The sequence below is a fragment of the Heteronotia binoei genome, chromosome 11 (genome assembly GCF_032191835.1).
Source record: "Heteronotia binoei isolate CCM8104 ecotype False Entrance Well chromosome 11, APGP_CSIRO_Hbin_v1, whole genome shotgun sequence".
NCBI lineage: Eukaryota > Metazoa > Chordata > Lepidosauria > Squamata > Gekkonidae > Heteronotia > Heteronotia binoei.
The window spans coordinates 75408169-75427870 of record NC_083233.1 but is presented as its reverse complement, the minus strand read 5'-3'; the positions used below and the strand labels follow the sequence as shown (position 1 = coordinate 75427870).

The 19702-nt window shown below is 51.2% G+C and overlaps 1 protein-coding gene across 1 annotated transcript in view; it reads right to left on the bottom strand.

The window, feature by feature from the left end:
• The window catches only part of NCOR2 (nuclear receptor corepressor 2), a 480522-nt gene that overhangs the window by 374295 nt on the left and 86525 nt on the right, over window positions 1-19702 (bottom strand). The window contains 2 exon segments of the mRNA XM_060250121.1: window positions 2094-2207; window positions 12907-13086. Of these exon segments, the coding sequence (XP_060106104.1) occupies window positions 2094-2207; window positions 12907-13086 (294 nt within the window).

Genomic DNA, 19702 nt, shown 5'->3' with positions numbered 1-19702 from the left:
CAAGAGGCTTGTCTTCTCTTGACACAGCCGAAGCTCAGAAAGGGAAAAGCTGCAGTGGCTGTCCTCGGATGAACTCACTCCAGCAACACAGAGAGAGAGAGCGCGATGAAGAGGAAAAGACAGAGAGAAAGAGGGAGGGGGGGAAACTATGAGGTCACCGCTCAAAAAGGAAGCTGACAGCCACCCGCTAGCTCCAAAAACTCCCCTCAGATCTGAGAAGCGCTGCAGTCACTGGGGACGGATGGAAAAACAGCCAGTCTCCAACGAGACGCCGTTTCTCCCTCCGGTAAACTTTGCAATCCACGGCATGGTGGGATTTGATTCTAGCAAGCTAGTGACTCCATGTGGTGTGGAAAGAGGTGCTGGTCGTAGTGGAGAAGGGGCTATGTCGAAACATTTTGGGGACGCAGGGGTGGGGGTTTAAATCAGATTAAAAGATCCCCCGACTTCCAGATTGCCTCAGCAAAATATTTCTACCCCGTCCCTCTGCGTTTACAAAGCTCGAAGCCCGGGACGGGTATATCTTCTGCCCTCACATCCGTCGCAGCTGCCAGTAACGGTTAAAATATAGAACAAGTATGTTCCCCTTGGGAAGAAGGATGCTCGGTCTATTCAACAGCCATCGCGAGAAGCAGCCGCACCTCGAACCCGCCACACCCAGCAGCAGTCTAGCCTTGAGTGCGAAATGCTGAGAATGACTAAGAAGAGAGGGGCCTTGCGCCTGATGAAATCCCTGAAGACTGAGAGATGGAAACAAGATTCCACGTGGCGTGGGATAGAGGGGCCTCCTTGAATGCCCGCTTGGTTCCGTAAGGGGATATCTGATCCTGCAGACTTGACATCAGGACTTTGTTTGGTAGAAAAAAAACCCAGCAGGAACTCATATGCATATTAGGCCACACCCTCTGACACCAGACTAACATGCCTGTCTATCATCTACCTGTCCACAGAGAGGGAGAGGGCTGGCCCAATCTTGGAAGCTAAATAGGGTCAGCTCAATTTCCACCACCCTCGCTTTCATCTCCCCCCCTGCGGGGGGAGGGCGGGGGCTTCATGCAAATGCGTGACAAGTAGGGCGCTTTTTTTTAGCAGGAACACACAGGAATGCAGTTCTGGCTAAAAACTGCATTCCTGCTAAAAAAAGCGCCCTACTTGTCACGCATTTGCATGAAGCACCCCCCACACTCCCGGGTTAGTAAATCAGTCCGATTAGTGACTCAAAAGGAGATGAAAGCGAGGGTGGTGGAAACTGAGCTGACCCTATTTAGCTTCCAAGATTGGGCCAGCCCTCTCCCTCTCTGTCGTCAGGTAGATGATAGACAGGTATGTTAGTCTGGCTGTACCAGTAGATGAAAGAGCCTCGTGGCGCAGAGTGGTAAAGCTGCAGTACTGCAGTCTGAACTCTCTGCTCACGACCTGAGTTCAGCCCCAGCGGAAGCTGTTCAGGTAGCCAGCTCGAGGTTGACTCAGCCTTCCATCCTTCCCGAGGTGGGTAAAATGAGTCCCCATCTTGCTGGGGGGAAAGTGTAGAGTACTGGGGAAGGCAATGGCAAACCACCCCGTGAAAAGTCTGCCGTGAAAACGTTGTGAAAGCAACGTCACCCCAGAGTCGGACACGACTGGTGCTTGCACAGGGGGACTACCTTGACCTTTACCAGTAGATGATGGATGGATGGACGGGCGGACAGACAGACAAGCTGTGACTCATGAAAGCTCCCATCTGACCACACCTTTTGTTAAGTCTTTAAGGTGCTACTGGAGTCTTACTCTTTTTTTACTGCTGGAGGGAGGGAGGGAGGGAGGAGGAGAAGGAGGAGGAGGCTGGACACTTTATGCCTCCCTGCTGCTTCTCTCACCAAAATGTAAGCCAATGATGGAAAACGGCAAACGCCGTCAAATATTTTCTGCACAGGAGGAGAAACCCACGCCAGGCTGCTCAACTCGGCCAGCTGAATCAGGTTCTGGAGTCTGCGTTTCCCCAGAGTGCAGAATGAGGATCTCTTGTGCTCCAACGTGACGCTTCCCCCTTTGCCCGGCCTGGAGAACACACACACACCGGTGGCGCCAGCCTCTCGAGGACCACGGAGACTTACCCGGTTCTCGTCATAGATGATCTGGACCAGGCTGCGATGCTTGGACTCAATGGGCGGAGGTGAGATCGGCTTCTCTGGCTCCAGGGGCTTGGCTGCTTCTTCCTCCAGCTGTTGCTGCGTTCGGAAAAACCAGAAAGGGGGAAGCCTCAGCGAATGCAGAAGTCTGAGTCAAACCTTCACGCTGCTCGGGCAAGTGGCTGAAGGTCCCCTCTGTTCCCCTCCCCCAGAGATTTACAGAAACACAGCAGTGCACAATCCCACCCCCACCCCCACGGTCACCTCAAGACTGGACTACTGTAACGCTCTCTACATGGGGCTGCCTCTGTACCGGACCCGGGAGCTGCAGCTAGTGCAGAACGCGGCGGCCAGGCTGTTACTTGGTCTCCCAAGATGGGAGCATATACGGCCGGGGCTGCGCGGACTGCACTGGCTGCCAATCGTATACCGGATCCAGTACAAAGTGCTGGTCATAACCTTAAAGCCCTATATGGCCGAGGACCGACCTACCTGAGGGACCGTCTCTCCCCATATGAGCCCCAGAGAGCACTGAGGTCAGTGTGGAAAAGCAGACTGAATATCCCTGGGCCAAAAGAAGTCAAACTTCAAAGCACCCGCACTCGGGCCTTTTCCGTTGCGGCCCCACAACTCTGGAACAAACTCCCAGAGGAGGTGCGGGCCCTGCGGAACTTAGATCAGTTCCGCAGGGCCTGCAAGACCGCCCTCTTCAAACAGGCGTTCGTCAATAACTGAAGTAATGTTCACCGCCAGATTAATAACGGTTACCGCCAGTGTTGATTTAGGATTGTTTTAATTATTGATTGATTTTAATGTGAATTTTAATATGAATTTAATGTTTTTAATACTATACTGTTTACTTGAAGTGCTGTTAGCCGCCCTGAGCCTGCTTCGGCGGGGGAGGGCGGGATATAAATAAAATTTTACATTACATTACAAAAAGCATATATTTCTCAGGTACCAAAGCCCTGACATTTGCAGCTACCTTAAAGTCTAAATCGGTGGGGGGGGGGGGGGGGGGTTCGAACTCATTTGTAATGAAGGCCGGATCAGACATAAATGAGACCTTGTTGGGCCAGGCCACGTGCGTCACAAAATGTAATACCAGGCAGCAGAGAGGTAAACATTATAAAGGAAACAAACACAACCGTTTTTAAAAGCTTAACACGCATGAACACGGGATATCATAAATAGATCCCTGAGGGAAGGGCACTTTCCAACACCGCTCAAAGAGGCTGTGGTCCGTCCCCTCTTAAAGAAACCATCTTTAGACCCGGCCCAATTGGCACACTATCGGCCGGTCTCAAATTTGCCCTTTTTGGGCAAACTTATTGAGAGGGCAGTGGCGATGCAGCTGCAGACTTTCCTGGAGGATGCTTCCATCCTTGACCCATTTCAGTCCGGCTTTCGCCCGGGACATGGGACGGAGACGGTGCTGGTCGCCCTAGTGGATGACCTTCAACGGCATCTGGATCGGGGCGGCTCGGCGGTGCTGATGCTGTTAGACCTGTCGGCTGCGTTCGACACGGTTGACCATCGGCTACTGAAGGGTCGCCTCGCCGACGCAGGGATTCAGGGGTTGGCTTTACAGTGGCTTTCCTCTTTCCTTGAAGGTCGGGGACAAAGGGTCACAGTTGGGGGGGAGCTGTCCCGGAGGTGCACACTTGACTGTGGTGTGCCCCAAGGGGCGGTTCTCTCCCCGATGTTATTTAACATCTATATGCGACCTCTTGCCCAGATTGCCCGAAGGTACAGGCTAGGGTGTCATCAGTATGCTGATGACACCCAGCTCTATCTACTGATGGACGGCCAGCCGACCTGCGTCCCGGAAAATCTAGATCGGGCACTATATCCCGTGGCTGAATGGCTCAGACTGAGCGGGCTGAAGCTTAACCCTGCGAAGACAGAGGTCCTTTGCTTGGGTCGCCGCGGTCCGGAAAGGGGAATCCCCCTACCAGCCTTTGACGGTGCGCCGCTGATAGCGGCGGACAGGGTCAGGAGCTTGGGGGTGCTGCTGGAGCCTTCCTTAAAGATGGAGGCTCAGATAGCAGCCGCTGCCAAGTCCGCGTTTTTTCATCTTAGGCGGGCAAGGCAGTTGGCCCCCTTTTTGGAGCGCGACGACCTAGCAACAGTGATCGATGCCACGGTCACCTCGAGGTTAGACTACTGTAATGCCCTCTACATGGGGCTGCCCCTGTCCCGAACTCGGAAATTGCAGCTGGTGCAGAATGCCGCGGCCCGGCTGTTATTGGGTCTCCCAAAGTGGGAACACATTCAGCCGGGTCTTCGGACCCTGCACTGGCTTCCAGTAATATACCAAGTCCGGTACAAGGTGCTGGTTATCACCTTTAAAGCCCTATATGGCTTGGGACCTGTCTACCTGAAGGACCGTCTTTCCCCGCACGTTCCCCAGAGAGTACTGAGGTCGGGAACACAAAATCTCCTTACTATCCCTGGGCCGAAGGAAGCCCGTTTGAAATCCACCAGAGAAAGGGCTTTCTCTGTTATGGCCCCTACATGGTGGAATCAGCTGCCGGAAGAGGTGAGGGCCCTGCGGGACCTTGTACAGTTCCGCAGGGCCTGTAAGACGACCCTCTTCCGGCTAGCTTATACCTAGCTTGAGAATTTTAATGTAACTTGCCGGATTTCTTTCTTTTATATACAGTTGAAATATTTATTAATATTTATTGATAACCATGGTTTTATCTGTTTTAAATGCTGATCCCTTTATATGTTTAAATACTGTAATTTTGTTGGATCTATCACTGGAAGCCGCCCTGAGCCACTTGAGGGAAGGGCGGGATATAAATCCCAAATAAATAAAATAAATAAATAAATAAATGAAACATTAGCACTCATTAGTCTTAAAGGTGCTCTCTTTGTCTTTCTCCCTTGCAATCTGGGGAACTGGGTAAAGGAAACTCTGGCTCTTTCCTTCGTTTCCCAGGGAATTAGGAGGGGGAGGAGCCTCAGCCAATAGACGGAGAGTGTTGGCTCAATAGCTCTCCTGTGTGATTTTATTCATTTTAAGTGCTGGCTCAGGCCGTGAAAAAACTGAAGAGAGGCACTTCAGCCAATGGAGAAAATAGAGACTTTGCTCTGTGCGACTGAGCAAGCCTGGCAAAGCAAACTGTGATGCAGAAGGAAGCGAGAGAGAGGAGGAGGAGGAGAATTGCAGATTTATACCCCGCCCTTCTCCCTGACTCAGAGATTCAGAGTGGCTCACAATCGCCTATATATTCTCCCCCCATAACAGAGACCCTGTGAGGTGGGTGGGGCTGAGAGGGCTCTCACAGCAGCTGCCCTTTCAAGGACAACCTCTGCCAGAGCTATAGCTGACCCAAGGCTATTCCAGTAGCTGCAAGTGGAGGAGTGGGGAATCAAACCCGGTTCTCCCAGATAAGAGTCCGCACACTTAACCGCTACACCAAACTGGCTCTCCAACCTTGGGAGGGGCCACAGCTCATAGGTGGAGCATCTGTTTGCCATGCAAAAGCTCCCAGGTTCAATCCCCAGCATCTCCAGTTAAGAAGATGATGATGATACTGGATTTATATCTCACCTTTACTCGGAATCTCAGAGCAACTCACAATCTCCTTTACCTTCCTCTCCCACAACAGGCACCGTGTGAGGTGGGTGGGATTGAGAGGGCTCTCACAGCAGCTGCCCTTTCAAGGACAACCTCTGCCAGAGCTATGGCTGACCCAAGGCCATTCCAGCACGTGCAAGTGGAGGAGGGGGGAATCAAACCCAGTTCTCCCAGATAAGAGAGCTCTGGCTGACCCAAGGCCATTCCAGCAGGTGCAAGTGGAGGAGGGGGGAATCAAACCCTGTTCTCCCAGATAAGAGAGCTATGGCTGACCCAAGACCATTCCAGCAGCTGCAAGTGGAGGAGTGGGGAATCAAACCCGGTTCTCCCAGATAAGAGAGCTATGGCTGACCCAAGGCCATTCCAGCAGGTGAAAGTGGAGGAGTGGGGAATCCAACCCGGTTCTCCCAGATAAGAGAGCTCTGGCTGACCCAAGGCCATTCCAGCAGGTGCAAGCGGAGGAGTGGGGAATCAAACCCGGTTCTCCCAGATAAGAGAGCTATGGCTGACCCAAGGCCATTCCAGCAAGTGCAAGCGGAGGAGTGGGGAATCAAACCCGGTTCTCCCAGATAAGAGAGCTATGGCTGACCCAAGGCCATTCCAGCAAGTGCAAGCGGAGGAGTGGGGAATCAAACCCGGTTCTCCCAGATAAGAGAGCTATGGCTGACCCAAGGCCATTCCAGCAAGTGCAAGCGGAGGAGTGGGGAATCACACCCGGTTCTCCCAGATAAGAGAGCTATGGCTGACCCAAGGCCATGCCAGCAGGTGCAAGCGGAGGAGTGGGGAATCACACCTGGTTCTCCCAGATAAGAGAGCTATGGCTGACCCAAGGCCATGCCAGCAGGTGCAAGTGGAGGAGTGGAGAATCAAACCCGGTTCTCCCAGATAAGAGTTCGCACACTTAACCACTACACCTGGCTCTCCATGGAGATGCAGGGGATTGGACCTGGGACCTTCTGAGGCTCTTCTACTGAGACATAGTTTGGGAGCAGCTGCCCCCACAGCACCAGGATCTTCACTGTGTGACTGAGAAGAAGCTGCAGCTGCTGTTTTGTGGCTGGCTCCGCCTCCGGGGGCAGCCATTTTGTGGCTGGGCCCACCAAACAGCACCGGAATGCCAAGCGTGCCCACAGGCTTGAAAAGCCTCCCAGCTTTTTGCAGGCAGAAAGATCCGCAGCCCCATTTGACTCCCCAAACCTGTGCACCGGCTCCTTTCCCCCCAAGCGCCAGCTACAGAAGCATCTCCTTCTGAAAGCAATAACTTCTGATCTCAGCGCATCTGGCCGGCCTACAGCCTCGGCTGGGATTTGTGGCAAATGTGTAAATACACAGACCAAAGAAGCCCACAGGGGGAAAAAAACCCTGCAGGTCAGCGTGGCCTTATTTTAAATGCCAACAACAGCAACAAAAAATTAAAAGCAAAGGAGAGAAGCCATGCCGACGACCTTTAGAAACAGCAAACTGAACAGCCTACTTTTCTCCCTGAGACTATACTGTTGGATAAAGGTACACAGTGGGAGGGCTTCTAGCCTCACTGCTGGACCTCCTGATGGCACATGGGTTTTTTGGCTACTGTGTGACACAGAGTGTTGGACTGGATGGGTCATTGGCCTGATCCAACATGGCTTCTCTTATGTTCTTCTGTGACACAGAGTGTTGGACTGGATGGGCCATTGGCCTGATCCAACATGGCTTCTCTTATGTTCTTATGTGACACAGAGTGTTGGACTGGATGGGCCATTGGCCTGATCCAACATGGCTTCTCTTATGTCTGGGGTAGTGGTGATGCTCTGTATTCTTGGTGTTTGGGGGGGGGCACAGTGGGAGGGGTTCTAGTGTCCTGGCCCCACTGATGGACCTCTTGATGGTGCCTGGGTTTTTTGTTCACTGTGACACATAGTGTTGGACTAAACAGGCCATTGGCCCGATCCAACATGGTTTCTCTTACGTTCTTATGTCTGGGGTAGTGGTGATGCTCTGTATTCTTGGTGTTTGGGGGGGGCACAGTGGGAGGGCTTCTAGTGTCCTGGCCCCACTAGTGGACCTCCTGATGGCACCTGGATTTTGGCCACTGTGTGACACAGAGTGTTGGGACTGGATGGTCCACTGCCTGATCCAACATGGCTTCTCTTATGTTCTTATGTCTGGGGCAGTGATGCTCTATACTCTTGATGCTGGGGAGGGCACAGTGGGAGGACTTCTAGTGTCCTGGCCCCACTGATGTGACCTCCTAATGGCACCTGGGTTTTTTTGACCACTGTGTGACACAGAGTGTTGGACTGGATGGGCCATTGGCCTGATCCAACATGGCTTCTCTTATGTGACACAGAGTGTTGGACTGGATGGGCCACTGGCCTGATCCAACATGGATTCTCTTATGTGACACAGAGTGTTGGACTGGATGGGCCATTGGCATGATCCAACATGGCTTATGTGACACAGAGTGTTGGACTGGATGGGCCACTGGCCCGATCCAACATGGCTTCTCTTATGTTCTGAACTGGAATGAGTCTTGACAGTTAGCAACGGCTTCGCCCACTCCCTAGCAAAAGTGCTGGGTGCTGTTTTTTCTCTCCCTGTGATGCAGAAGCCTCTCCAGCGGCAGGGAGCAAGATAAGCTGTGGAGTCTTGTAAGCCAAAATTCTCCTTTGTGAACTGCTGGCATTAAAGTTGTGAGCTGCTGCATCAGGTTAGTTTGCTCTGGGGCCATTTTTCCTGATCTAAGACATCATGGGTGAGCCGGAGGCTAAAAAGCTATGAGCTAGCTCACACAAACTCGGTTTAGAGGGAACGATGACAGAGAGTCCTTCAAATATCCTGGTCCAGACTGGGTTCTTGGAGGGGGGAATGCCCCCAAGCCACAGTCAACTCCTGGAGACCCTTTTCAAGGCAAGAGTCACTCAGAAGTGGTTGGGACGGGCCCTAGACCGGGCGTAGCCAAATGTGCTGAACATAAGAGCCACACAGAATAAAGGTCAGATGTTGGAGAGCCGCAAGACATGAATGTCGTATGTTTGAGAGCTGCAAGGTGGTTAGATGAAAGGAAAGAAGAAGATAGGAGGGGGGACTCGAAAGAAAGCAACTTTAACTTTAAATGCATTCTCCAAGTGGCTGGCTGGCTTGGCTTGGAGACCTGATTTAATGACAGAAATGCTTCTACAAGTCAGCTGATGGAGCGGTGGGGGCTTCAAGATCCACACACAATATGCGTGAAAAAAGCCACATGTCGCTCCCGAGCCACAGTTTGGCCATCTCTGGTCTGGACTGACGAAGGGCGCTTGTGAGGCTAGCCTAAGAGCTCATTCAGGCATGAAAGAGACACCACACAACTGGGAGGCTGGAGAAGGGGCAAAGCCAAGGGCAGATGAACTGCTCCACCCCACCCCCCACCCCTGCCCAGCAGAGCAGGGAGCCAGATCCAGAGCAGGGACCAACCTCAGCTCCCTACCCCTGGACTCCCCCTTGCGGGCTGCGACAGATTCCGGGCCTCTCCCCCCCTATTCCGTTTTCCACTTTTTCTTTGCCATCTTTGGAAGTCCCAAGGCCGCGCTCCGCTTGAACAGCCTCCGCCTACAAATGTGTTTCATTACTTCTTGGAAGCTTCCCAAAGGAAGGGAGGCGGAACAATGCAGATTGGCGCTGAGGCTCCTGAACACCACGTCTCTTCCGTGCTGCAGCAGCAGCAAAAGGGCAGGGCTTGTTTGGGATTTATTGATTGCTTGGAACCTCAGGAACCGGAGAGGGCCGTTCTTGGACATAGCTCCTTGGTGCTTCATACGTTCTCTCTCCCAGGCCTAGGATTCAGCCGGAGCTCACAGGAGCACAGCTCCTGAACCTTTCTGAGGGCTCCCCCACCTCCTCCCCACCTACCTTGTCCATTGAATAGGAGGTGCAGCTGCATAACAATCCCTGGATTAGGAGAGCGGGCAGCCAGCCAGCCACCAGGGGCTTTTCCACACCCCCAGCAGTCCTCATTAACCCCTGGAGAAGCCCGCACCACCCTTTCTCCACTTCTGATGTGATTTTGGGTGGCGGGTGGCTCGCTGGCCTTCTGACCCACACATGGATCTCTAGGCAGCTCAAGCAGGCCTCGCTCACCCGGGGGCTCTTCTTTCTTGCATTGGGTTGCTTTTGGCTGGGGGGGCAGCATATGCTAATAAGCTCCGCCCTCAGCCTGCTCCAGAGGGGAGGGCGGGATATAAATCCAATAAACTTAAGACTTACAAACATAAACCTATTTCTCTACAGAATGATCCCTGCTCTCTCCTGATTATCCCGTAATCTGTCTGCTGCGTCAGGGCTGCAAGAGGCAAGCGCTGGCCAAGGTAAAGGGACAGAGAGAGCTGGACTTCGAAGGGCTGATCTGGACGTTATCAAGTCCACCGGTGCACACCTGGAATGTCCACAGATGTGCACCTGGCGTTCTGGACAAGAAACCCGTTTCTCAGATGTGCAGGCGTCCCCCCAATCGGACAGCTCCCCCTACACAGCGCAAGAAGCAGAATCACAGAGTTGGATAGGACCTCCGAGGTCATCTAGTCCAACCCCCTGCCCAATGCGGGAAATTCACAAATACCTCTTCCCCACGCACCCCCACTGCTATGTGTTCTATACCCAGAAGATGGCTTCAAAAAAACAAAACAAAACCCTTCTAGGATCCTTTGCCAAATTGTCCTGGAGAAACATTGCTGCCTGACCCCAGTTTTTCTCTGGTAATTTAAGATCCCCACCCCGTACTGCTTTTCTGACCTGAAAAATGCTCCAAGGAGCCACTATTTGCCCCTCTAGGGAAAAAAGCAACACGGTGCATGCCAGTTTCCCCCAGTGGGGCCAATAATTTCAAGATAGGGAAACAGTACTAGGGAGTGGGGTGGGGTGGGGTTAAGTTGCTTTCCCCAATGCTCTAGAAATTCCAAGCCAAATGTTCTCAAGCACAGAACACCAGGCATACATCTGAGGACTTCTAGTGTCCTGGCTCCACTGATGGGACCTCCTGATGGCACCTGGGGGGTTTGGCACTGTGGGACACACAGTGTTGGGCTGGATGGGCCACTGGCCTGATTCAACATGGCTTCTCTTATGTGACACAGAGTGCTGGCCTGGATGGGCCATTGGCCTGATCTAACATGGCTTCTCTTATGTGACACAGAGTGTTGGCCTGGATGGGCCATTGGCCTGATCTAACATGGCTTCTCTTATGTTCTTATGTGACACAGAGTGTTGGACTGGATGGGCCACTGGCCTGATCCAACATGGCTTCTCTTATGTTCTTATGTGACACAGAGTGTTGGCCTGGATGGGCCATTGGCCTGATCTAACATGGCTTCTCTTATGTTCTTATGTGACACAGAGTGTTGGGCTGATGGGCCACTGGCCTGATTCAACATGGCTTCTCTTATGTTCTTATGTGACACACAGTGTTGTCTAGGGGCCCTAGGCAGCTGCCTGGCTCCAGGTGGGCTTGGTTAGCTGTCAACCAGAGAAGGGCCTTCTTGGTTGTGACCCCCGGCTCCTCCGGTTAGTGGTTTGGATGGAGAGGCAGCAAACAGATAGTCCAGGTCGCGATGAAGAGGCTAGGTTATACAGGCAAATTTTTCAAGGCAAGAGATGTTCGGAGGCGGTTTGCTGTTACCTGCCTCTTCATCGCGACCCTGGACTTTCTTTGTGCTCTCCCATCCAAACACTAACCGGGGGGGGGGGTCACAACCAAGAAGGCCCTTCCTCTGGTGACAGCTAACCAAGCCCACCTGGAGCCAGGCAGCTGCTAGAGGCCCCTAGACAACACATCCCTTCATGTTATCCTAAACATCTGAACAGTCCAGCCTCCCCCCCCCCCACTCTGCTGAAATGCTAGAACTACGGGATCAAACCCAGGGAAGCCGAACAACCAAAGATTCGTGAGAGCCAAAACGTTAAGACACTTTTTCACAATTCGCATATTTGGCTTGTGGAGCTCCTTACTGCAGGGCGTAGCAACGGCCAATGAATCTCAGTAGAGGGGAAGAAGATGATGATACTGGATTTATATCCCGCCCTATACTCTGAATCTCAGAGTCTTAGAGCAGCCTACAATCTCCTTTACCCCCCACAACAGACACTCTGTGAGGTGGGTGGAGCTGGGAGAGCTCTGACAGAAGCTGCCCTTTCAAGGAAAGCTCTGCAAGAGCTATGGCTGACCCAAGGCCGTTGTAGCAGCTGCAAGCGGAGGAGCGGGGAATCAAACCCGGCTCTCTCAGATAAGAGTCCACACACTGGCTCTTAGGAGACAGACACCCTGTGAGGTGGGTGGGGCTGAGAGGGCTCTCACAGCAGCTGCTCTTTCAAGGACAGCTCTGCAAAAGCTATGGCTAACCCAAGGCCATTCCAGCAGCTGCAAGTGGAGGAGTGGGGAATCAAACCCGGCTCTCCCAGATAAGAGTCCGCGCACTTCACCACTACACCAAACCGGCTCTCACAGCAAACTGAAGGGAGGTGACTTCCTTCATGGCCCGCTCGTGAGCTTCTCAGAGGCATCTAATTATCATGACCTATTCTTATCATCCAAACATTTACACACCTCCTTTCCTTCTGGCTCAAGGCAGCTTACAATAAAAAGATGGCCCCTCCACATAATCCCGCAGGGCTCGTCTCACCTTCTTTGCCCAGAGGAAGTTTAACCTGCATGCCCCCTCCACTAATAAATCAAGGGGACGTTCATCTCTGCCCTTCCCTTTCTCACTGCTGGCCTCCCCACACACCCCACCTCGGTCCAGATGTTGCAGCCAGTCTGTTGCGCCTGGCACTAACAGCTGCTTCCCCAATTGCTCCTCTTTTTCACTCCTCTAGGCCCCTCTGGATGCCTCGGTGATAGACAGCAACAGAAAAGCAGGTGCCTGGGATTAATTAAACTTGCTCCACTTACAGGGGCGGAGGCAGCCTCTAACCGCCCGTGCAGAGAACAGCTCAACTCTGGTGAACTATCAGGCATCTGCTCCCTTCCTAAAATTAACCCTATAAGCGTGCACTTTGGGAGGACAGCACTATATCTACAAACATTAATACGCCGATTTGATAACCACTGGGCAGCGCTGCCCTGCCGGGCCAGCATTTAATACCCAGCTGAGGTTCTACGCTGGAACTATCCGAGCCCGGTTGAAGGTTCGGCTGTAGCCTCGACGGCACACAAAGGAGGCTGCGATGAGACATTTCCCCCCCACCCCTGGAGATTACCTGTTTCTTTTTCAGCTTGGAAATCTGCTGTTCGACCATGGTGATTTCACGATCCACCCGGTCCATGTTCTGGATCAGCTCTTCCTTGGACAGCCGGGAGGGTAACAGATCCAGTTCGGAGTCCGGGTGAGCAGGACTGACGGGAGAAACCGGCTCCAGTTTCCCGGCTATTCCTCGATCCTGCGAAAGAGAGGCAAGGAAAGGGAAAGGGAGAAAAGGCAGAGATGAGAGGAGATTCTTGTCTCTCAATCCCTGCTCTCCTTTCAGGGAGGGCTGCGGCTTTAGGGGGAAAGCAGGGCTTGCGGAACGGCCCGGGTCCAATCCTGGCACCTCTGGCTGAAGTAGACAATTGATTTTTTTTAAAAATAACACGCACACCTGCCTCTCGTAAAAACTCAAACCAATTTACAAATCAAACACAAGTCTGTACACACACACAACAAAAAGAAATCAGCAGCGATATCGTACAACCGAGCAGCGAACAAAATCCCTAATGGGGCTACCTCAAAAACAATTAATCGCCGAACGCCCCGCAATGTAAGATTGGCCTTACGTGACCCACAGAAGACCCACTGTGAAGGGGCACTGTGTACATTTTCTGGCAATCTCTTCCAAAACAAAAGGAAAAGAACAGCTCAGGGATACACTGAAGGCCCAGTGGCCAGAACGCCGGACTATGACCTGGGAGATGCCACGGGTTCAAATCCAGGCTCTGCCATGTAATTTGGGGTTGTTGTTTTGAGGCTAAAATTGAGAGGGGGGGGGGAGGAGAATGATGCTGTTAAGCCTCTTGGGTCCCCGTTCAGGAGGAAAAGCAGGATGTAAAAATCTAGATAAACAGACGTGCAACGAACCTGAACAGAGGGCATCTTTAGAAGGCTTTTGCGAGACAATATCAGCCAGCAGAGAAGGTTCACATGAGGACAGCCTGTTCTCCTCAAAAAGAGCTCCCACCACGAATCCTTAAACTGAGCACCTTGAATCGACCGGTATTGAGCTATACGGACCGATGGCCGGAGTCTTACAGCCCTCCTTCCCAACCCCCACATTCTCAAAGACGCCGTTTGAAAACTGTGGCCCTCAACATTCCACAAACGTTGAGGGTGGTAGCTGCCACCGATCGGCTGTCTTGCGATTTCGGTCACAACGTTATCTGAAGAGGGTGGGCGGCAAAGTCTGTCACCTTCAACCACGGAAGACTCACGCTGTGGGTGGCTCGAGCAACCACTGAGGCCACAGTGAAGTTAGCTACCTCAGTTACAGGCTGCTTCCCCCCTCACTGGAAGGGGGACATGAGGCGGCCGTTGTTTGGTGCTGACAACTGACGTTCTGCCTTCCCCAACTACCTCCTCATCTTTTCTGGTTTGTCCCTCACTCTGGAAGATCAAAACGGGTAGCCATAATGTTAGTCTGTCTGTAGAAGTAGAAAAAAGCCAGAGTTCCTAAATTTTGGGGACTTTTTCTCTATCCCCAAAGTGCGACAGGATCGAATTGTTAGCTTGTTAGTAGCGGCCAAAGCCTCTTCTTTTTGCTTCTTTTTGGAAGGTGTCCTCAGCTCCCACTATTACCACCTGGCTCACTAAAGTATGGGAGCATTTCATCATCTAGTCCAGGGTCATCTAGTCCAAGCCCCCTGCACAATGCAGGAAACTCACAAACACCTCCCCCTAAATTCACAGAATCCTCATTGCTGTCAGATGGCCATCTAGCCTCTGTTTAAAAACCTCCAAGGAAGGAGAGCTCACCAACTCCTGAGGAAGCCTGTTCCACGGAGGAACTGCTCTAACAGTAAGGAAGTTCCTTCCTAATGTTGAGCCAGAAACTTTTGATTTAATTTCAACCCACTGGTTCTGGTCCTTCCTTCTGGGGCCACAGAAAACAATTCCACACCATCCTCTATAGGACAGCCCTTCAAGTACTTGAAGATGGGGATCCTATCACCTCTCAGCCGCTTCCTCTCCAGGCTAAACATCCCCAGCTCCTTCAACCTTTCCTCATAGGACGGTCTCCAGATTCCTCACCATCTTAATCACCCTTCTCTGGACCCATTCCAGCTTGTCTATATCCTTCTTAAAATGTGGTGCCAAAAACCGAACACAACACCAGATGAGGTCTTACCAGAGCAAAGCGATACCATCATTTCACAAGATCTAGACACCATACTTTGGTTGATAAAGCCCAAAATTGCATTTACCTTTTTAGCTACCATGTGATACTGTTGACTCACGTTCAGCGTATAGTCCACTAAGACCCCTAGATCCTTTTCACACAGACTACTGCTAAGACAAGTCTCCCCCATCTTACAGCCATGCATTGGATTTTTTCCTACCTAAATACAGAACTTCACATTTATCCCTGTTAAAATCCACCTTATTGGTTTTAGTCCTGTTTTCCAGCCTGTCAAGATCATCCTTTCTTTAAAAAAGAAAAATCTTTATTTTTAACTTTTCAAAACTTTACAACCATTTTTACTTACATAGGCCAGGGGTGGGTGACGGTAGCTCTCCAGATGTTTTTTTGCCTACAACTCCCATCAGCCCCAGCCAGCATGGCCAATGGCTGGAGTTGTAGGCAAAAAACATCTGGAGAGCTACCGTTGGCCACCCCTGACATAGGCGATACCATTTGTTTTTACTATTATCTTGATACAGCTTATATCAAGACACTATATATTTTTAAAATATATCATATTTTGATAACAAGGGTTCTTTGGTATTATTTCTTTTTTCAGCCATGTAACTTATGAGGGGGAACCAAACTGCTACGGCTTTGGTCTATTAGTGACCTATTGGGGCATTTGATACATTATGGGAAATTTTATGCATTATAAAATAATCCCACAGTCTTGGAATGCCACAGTTCTACAGAGGGTGGACTTTTATTAACCCAATTTGCTGCTACGGTTATTCTTGCTGTTGATATTAAGACTGATATAAACTCAACAGTCTTTTCTGATGGAATTATGAGCAAACATGACCAAACGTTAACATGTCGAGTCCTTTCCTGGTGCTCACCAAGTGTTTTTAGAGATTGGGTGGGGCTACGTCCATGGGTGGAATTCTAGTAGGAGCTCCTTTGCATATTAGGCCACACACCCCTGACATAGCCAATCCTCCAGGAGCTTTTAAGGCTCTTTTTTTGTAAGCTCTTGGAGGATTGGCTACATCAAGGGTGTGTGGCCTAATATGCAAAGGAGCTCCTGCTAGAATTCCGCCCCTGTCTATGTGGGAATTTTTGCCCCGCAAGTTCTGATTGGCCATTAGAGATTTGATTTGTATTTTTGGGTTTTAAACAATTTTATTAATAACATATGGTTACAATATTTAAATATTTTATTTTTAAAACCTCTACTTTAGCGGCAGCTGCCACCGCAACACAAGGATCTCCACCAGGTGACTGAAGGTAAGCTGCAGCATCCATTTTGTGGCTGGCTCCCTCCTCGGGTGGCAGCCATTTTGTGGCTGCACCCACCACACTATCAGAATTCCAAAGGTGCCTATAGACTTGGAAGAGGCTGGGGACCTGTTATAGGATCAGAGACAACTGGTCCAGACAGGTCAGTACTGCCTAGTCTGTCTGGCAGGTTCTCTCCAGGGTCACAGGTGAAGAACAGTCACTCCCAACACCTGTAGTCTGACCTCCAATCTTTACCAATCTCACAATGTCCAAGAGTGCACACACACACACACGCAGCAAAAGCTGCTGTGATCCCTGATCATTCCATTCACACAGCTAGTGCTGCGTATTGGATACAGGGTCTAAATGGGATATGGGAGACCCAGGTTCGAATCCTCACTCCGGCTTAGAAGCTTCGATTCCCTAGGGCCAATCAAATACACTCACTCTATCCTACCTCACCGGTTTGTTATATATATCAAATGGAAAAGTTCAATGTAAGGTGCTTTGGGTCTCTACAAGGGCAAAAAGTAGAGTATAAATCAAGTAAATAGATAAAAGTATATTTCTCTGCATGCCCGTGTACCCAGAGCTGTAAGGCGTGCTTGTGCAGCCAAAAATTCAGTGCTTTTTTTAAAGAAAAGGCCCAACAGGAACACCTACAGCCAGGATATCCAGGGTTTCCTCACGCCACCACAAGAAACCTCTAACCCCAGCCATTAGAAGAAGAATTAGAAGAAGAAGAATTGCATATTTATACCCCACCCTTCTCTCTGAATCTTACAATCTCCTATATCTTCTCCCCCCACAACGGACACTCTGTGAGGTGGGTGGGGCTGAGGGGACTCTCACAGCAGCTGCCCTTTCAAGGACAACTCCCGCGAGAGCTATGGCTAACCCAAGGCCGTTCCAGCAGGCGCAACTGGAGGAGTGGGGAATCAAACCCGGTTTTCCCAGATAAAAGTCCACATACTTAACCACTACACCAAACTGGCTCTCTATTAGGCCACACCCCCTGCAGGAACTGAATTCTTGTGCATTCCCGCTCAAAAAAACACCCTGCAAAACTTAATAGTGCCAAATCAGACTTTTCTGGAATTATGAGGGAGACAACCGCTTCTGAAGCCATCTCCGAATGCAACAGAATGGGAACGTGTTTGCCAGATGGGGCGAAAACAATGGCTTCATTATTCAAAGCGATGCTTTGGCTTTAATTATGGCTTTCCCCCCATGACTGGTGTTTATTCCTGGCTAACAGTACCCGTACCTCCAAGTTTTAGGATTACTGGTATAATTATGTGATTTGTAACGCAATGAAGAAGGAAGCTGGATTTTTATAAAACAGCCCTTAGCGGTTAACAGCTGCTCTGGGGAACAACCAAAAGAAGAGAGCAAGATGCAGAGGCGAGCTACAGGATGGAATAAAGGATGAGAGGGAAATCTGGAAGATAACTGGTTGGTTCCCTTTGTATGTCCCCAGGAAGCCTGTGAGAATCATATAATCCTAGAGTTGGAAGGGACATCCAGGGTCATCTAGTCCAACCCCCTGCACAATGCAGGAAACTCACACCTCCCCCCTAAATTCACAGGATCCTCATTGCTGTCAGATGGCCCTCTAGCGTCTGTTTAAAAACCCCAAAGGAAGGAGAGCTCACCACCTCCCATTCCATTGCCTGTTCCACTCATGAAACTTTTCCAGCGAGCAGCATGGGGATGTGTGAGGCAAGCGATGCCCTTTTGAGCTGCCACTTTTGTAGCGCAGGTAGTTTTTCCTGCCCCTGGGCAACAGTGTGATATCGCTGAGAAGCATAGCGTAGCTCTTAGGAAGCCCCAACAGATTAAATGGAACGGAGGGAAAGTCTAGAGAGCAAATAGGGCTGGCTCTGGTTTTTCTGAGAGCCAGTTTGGCGTAGTGGTTAAGCCATGTGCGGACTCTTATCTGGGAGAACCAGGTTTGATTCCCCACTCCTCACCTGATGGAACTGCCTTGGGTCAGCCATAGCTCTCTTATCTGGGAGAACTGGGTTTGATTCCCCACTCCTCCACTTGCACCTGCTGGAATGGCCTTGGGTCAGCCATAGCTCTCTTATCTGGGAGAACCGGGTTTGATTCCCCACTCCTCCACTTGCACCTGCTGGAAAGGCCTTGGGTCAGCCATAGCTCTCTTATCTGGGAGAACCGGGTTTGATTCCCCACTCCTCCACTTGCACCTGCTGGAAAGGCCTTGGGTCAGCCGTAGCTCTCTTATCTGGGAGAACCGGGTTTGATTCCCCACTCCTCCACTTGCACCTGCTGGAAAGGCCTTGGGTCAGCCGTAGCTCTCTTATCTGGGAGAACCGGGTTTGATTCCCCACTCCTCGCACCTGCTAGAATGGCCTTGGGTCAGCCATAGCTCTTGTTGTCCTTGAAAGGGCAGCTGCTGTGAGAGCCCTCTCAACTCCACCCACCTCACAGGATGTCTGTTGTGGGGGGGAGAATATATAGGAGACCGAGAGCCGCTCTGAGTCTCTGATTCAGGGAGAAGAGCGGGGTATAAATCTGCAGTCTTCTTCTTCTTCTTTGTTTTGGGGGGAGGGGCGGACATAGGGTTACCACCAGTGTTCCCTCTAAGCTGAGTGAGTGGAAACTAGCTCACTGCTTTTTAGCCTCCGACTACACTTTCTGTCTTAGCTCAGGAAAAATGGCCCCAGAGCAAGCTAATTTATGCAGCGGCTCACACCTTTAGGGCTCCAGCAACTCACAAAGAAGAATTTTTGCTCACAAGACTCCGCAGCTTTGAAACAGGATTGGTCACCAGCACCCGCCCCCCCCCCCCAAGCCTTCCTCTCCCACCCTCTTCCTTCCCCACCCATCTGCATACCTCGTGCTAGCTTGTATGTCCTTCCCCTGCCTGACCGCATGCCCTCCCGGAAGCCCCTTCCCTAGGGGCACCAACAAGGGGAGAGTCAGAGAGCCCAGGTGGTGCGACCCTTGCAAGTGAGTGGTGGGGGCTGGCAGCAGTGGGCCCTGCCAGAAGACAGAGGAGGGCAGCAGAGGACAGGACTCACAATAAATTAAGAGCTTATAGCAGAAGAAGAAGAGCCCCTTGGCACAGAGTGGTAAAGCTACAGAGTACTGCAGTCGGAGCCCTCTGCTCACGACCTGAGTTCGATTCCATATGAACATATGAAGCTGCCTTCTACTGAATCAGACCCTCGGTCCATCAAAGTCAGTCTTGTCTACTCAGACTGGCAGTGGCTCTCCAGGGTCTCAAGCGGAGGTTTTTCACGCCTACTTGCCTGGACCCTTTTTAGTTGGAGATGCCGGGGATTGAACCTGGGACCTTCTGCTTACCCAGCAGATGCTCTACCACTGAGCCACCATCCCTCCCCTTAGGCCTATGAACATATATGAACATATG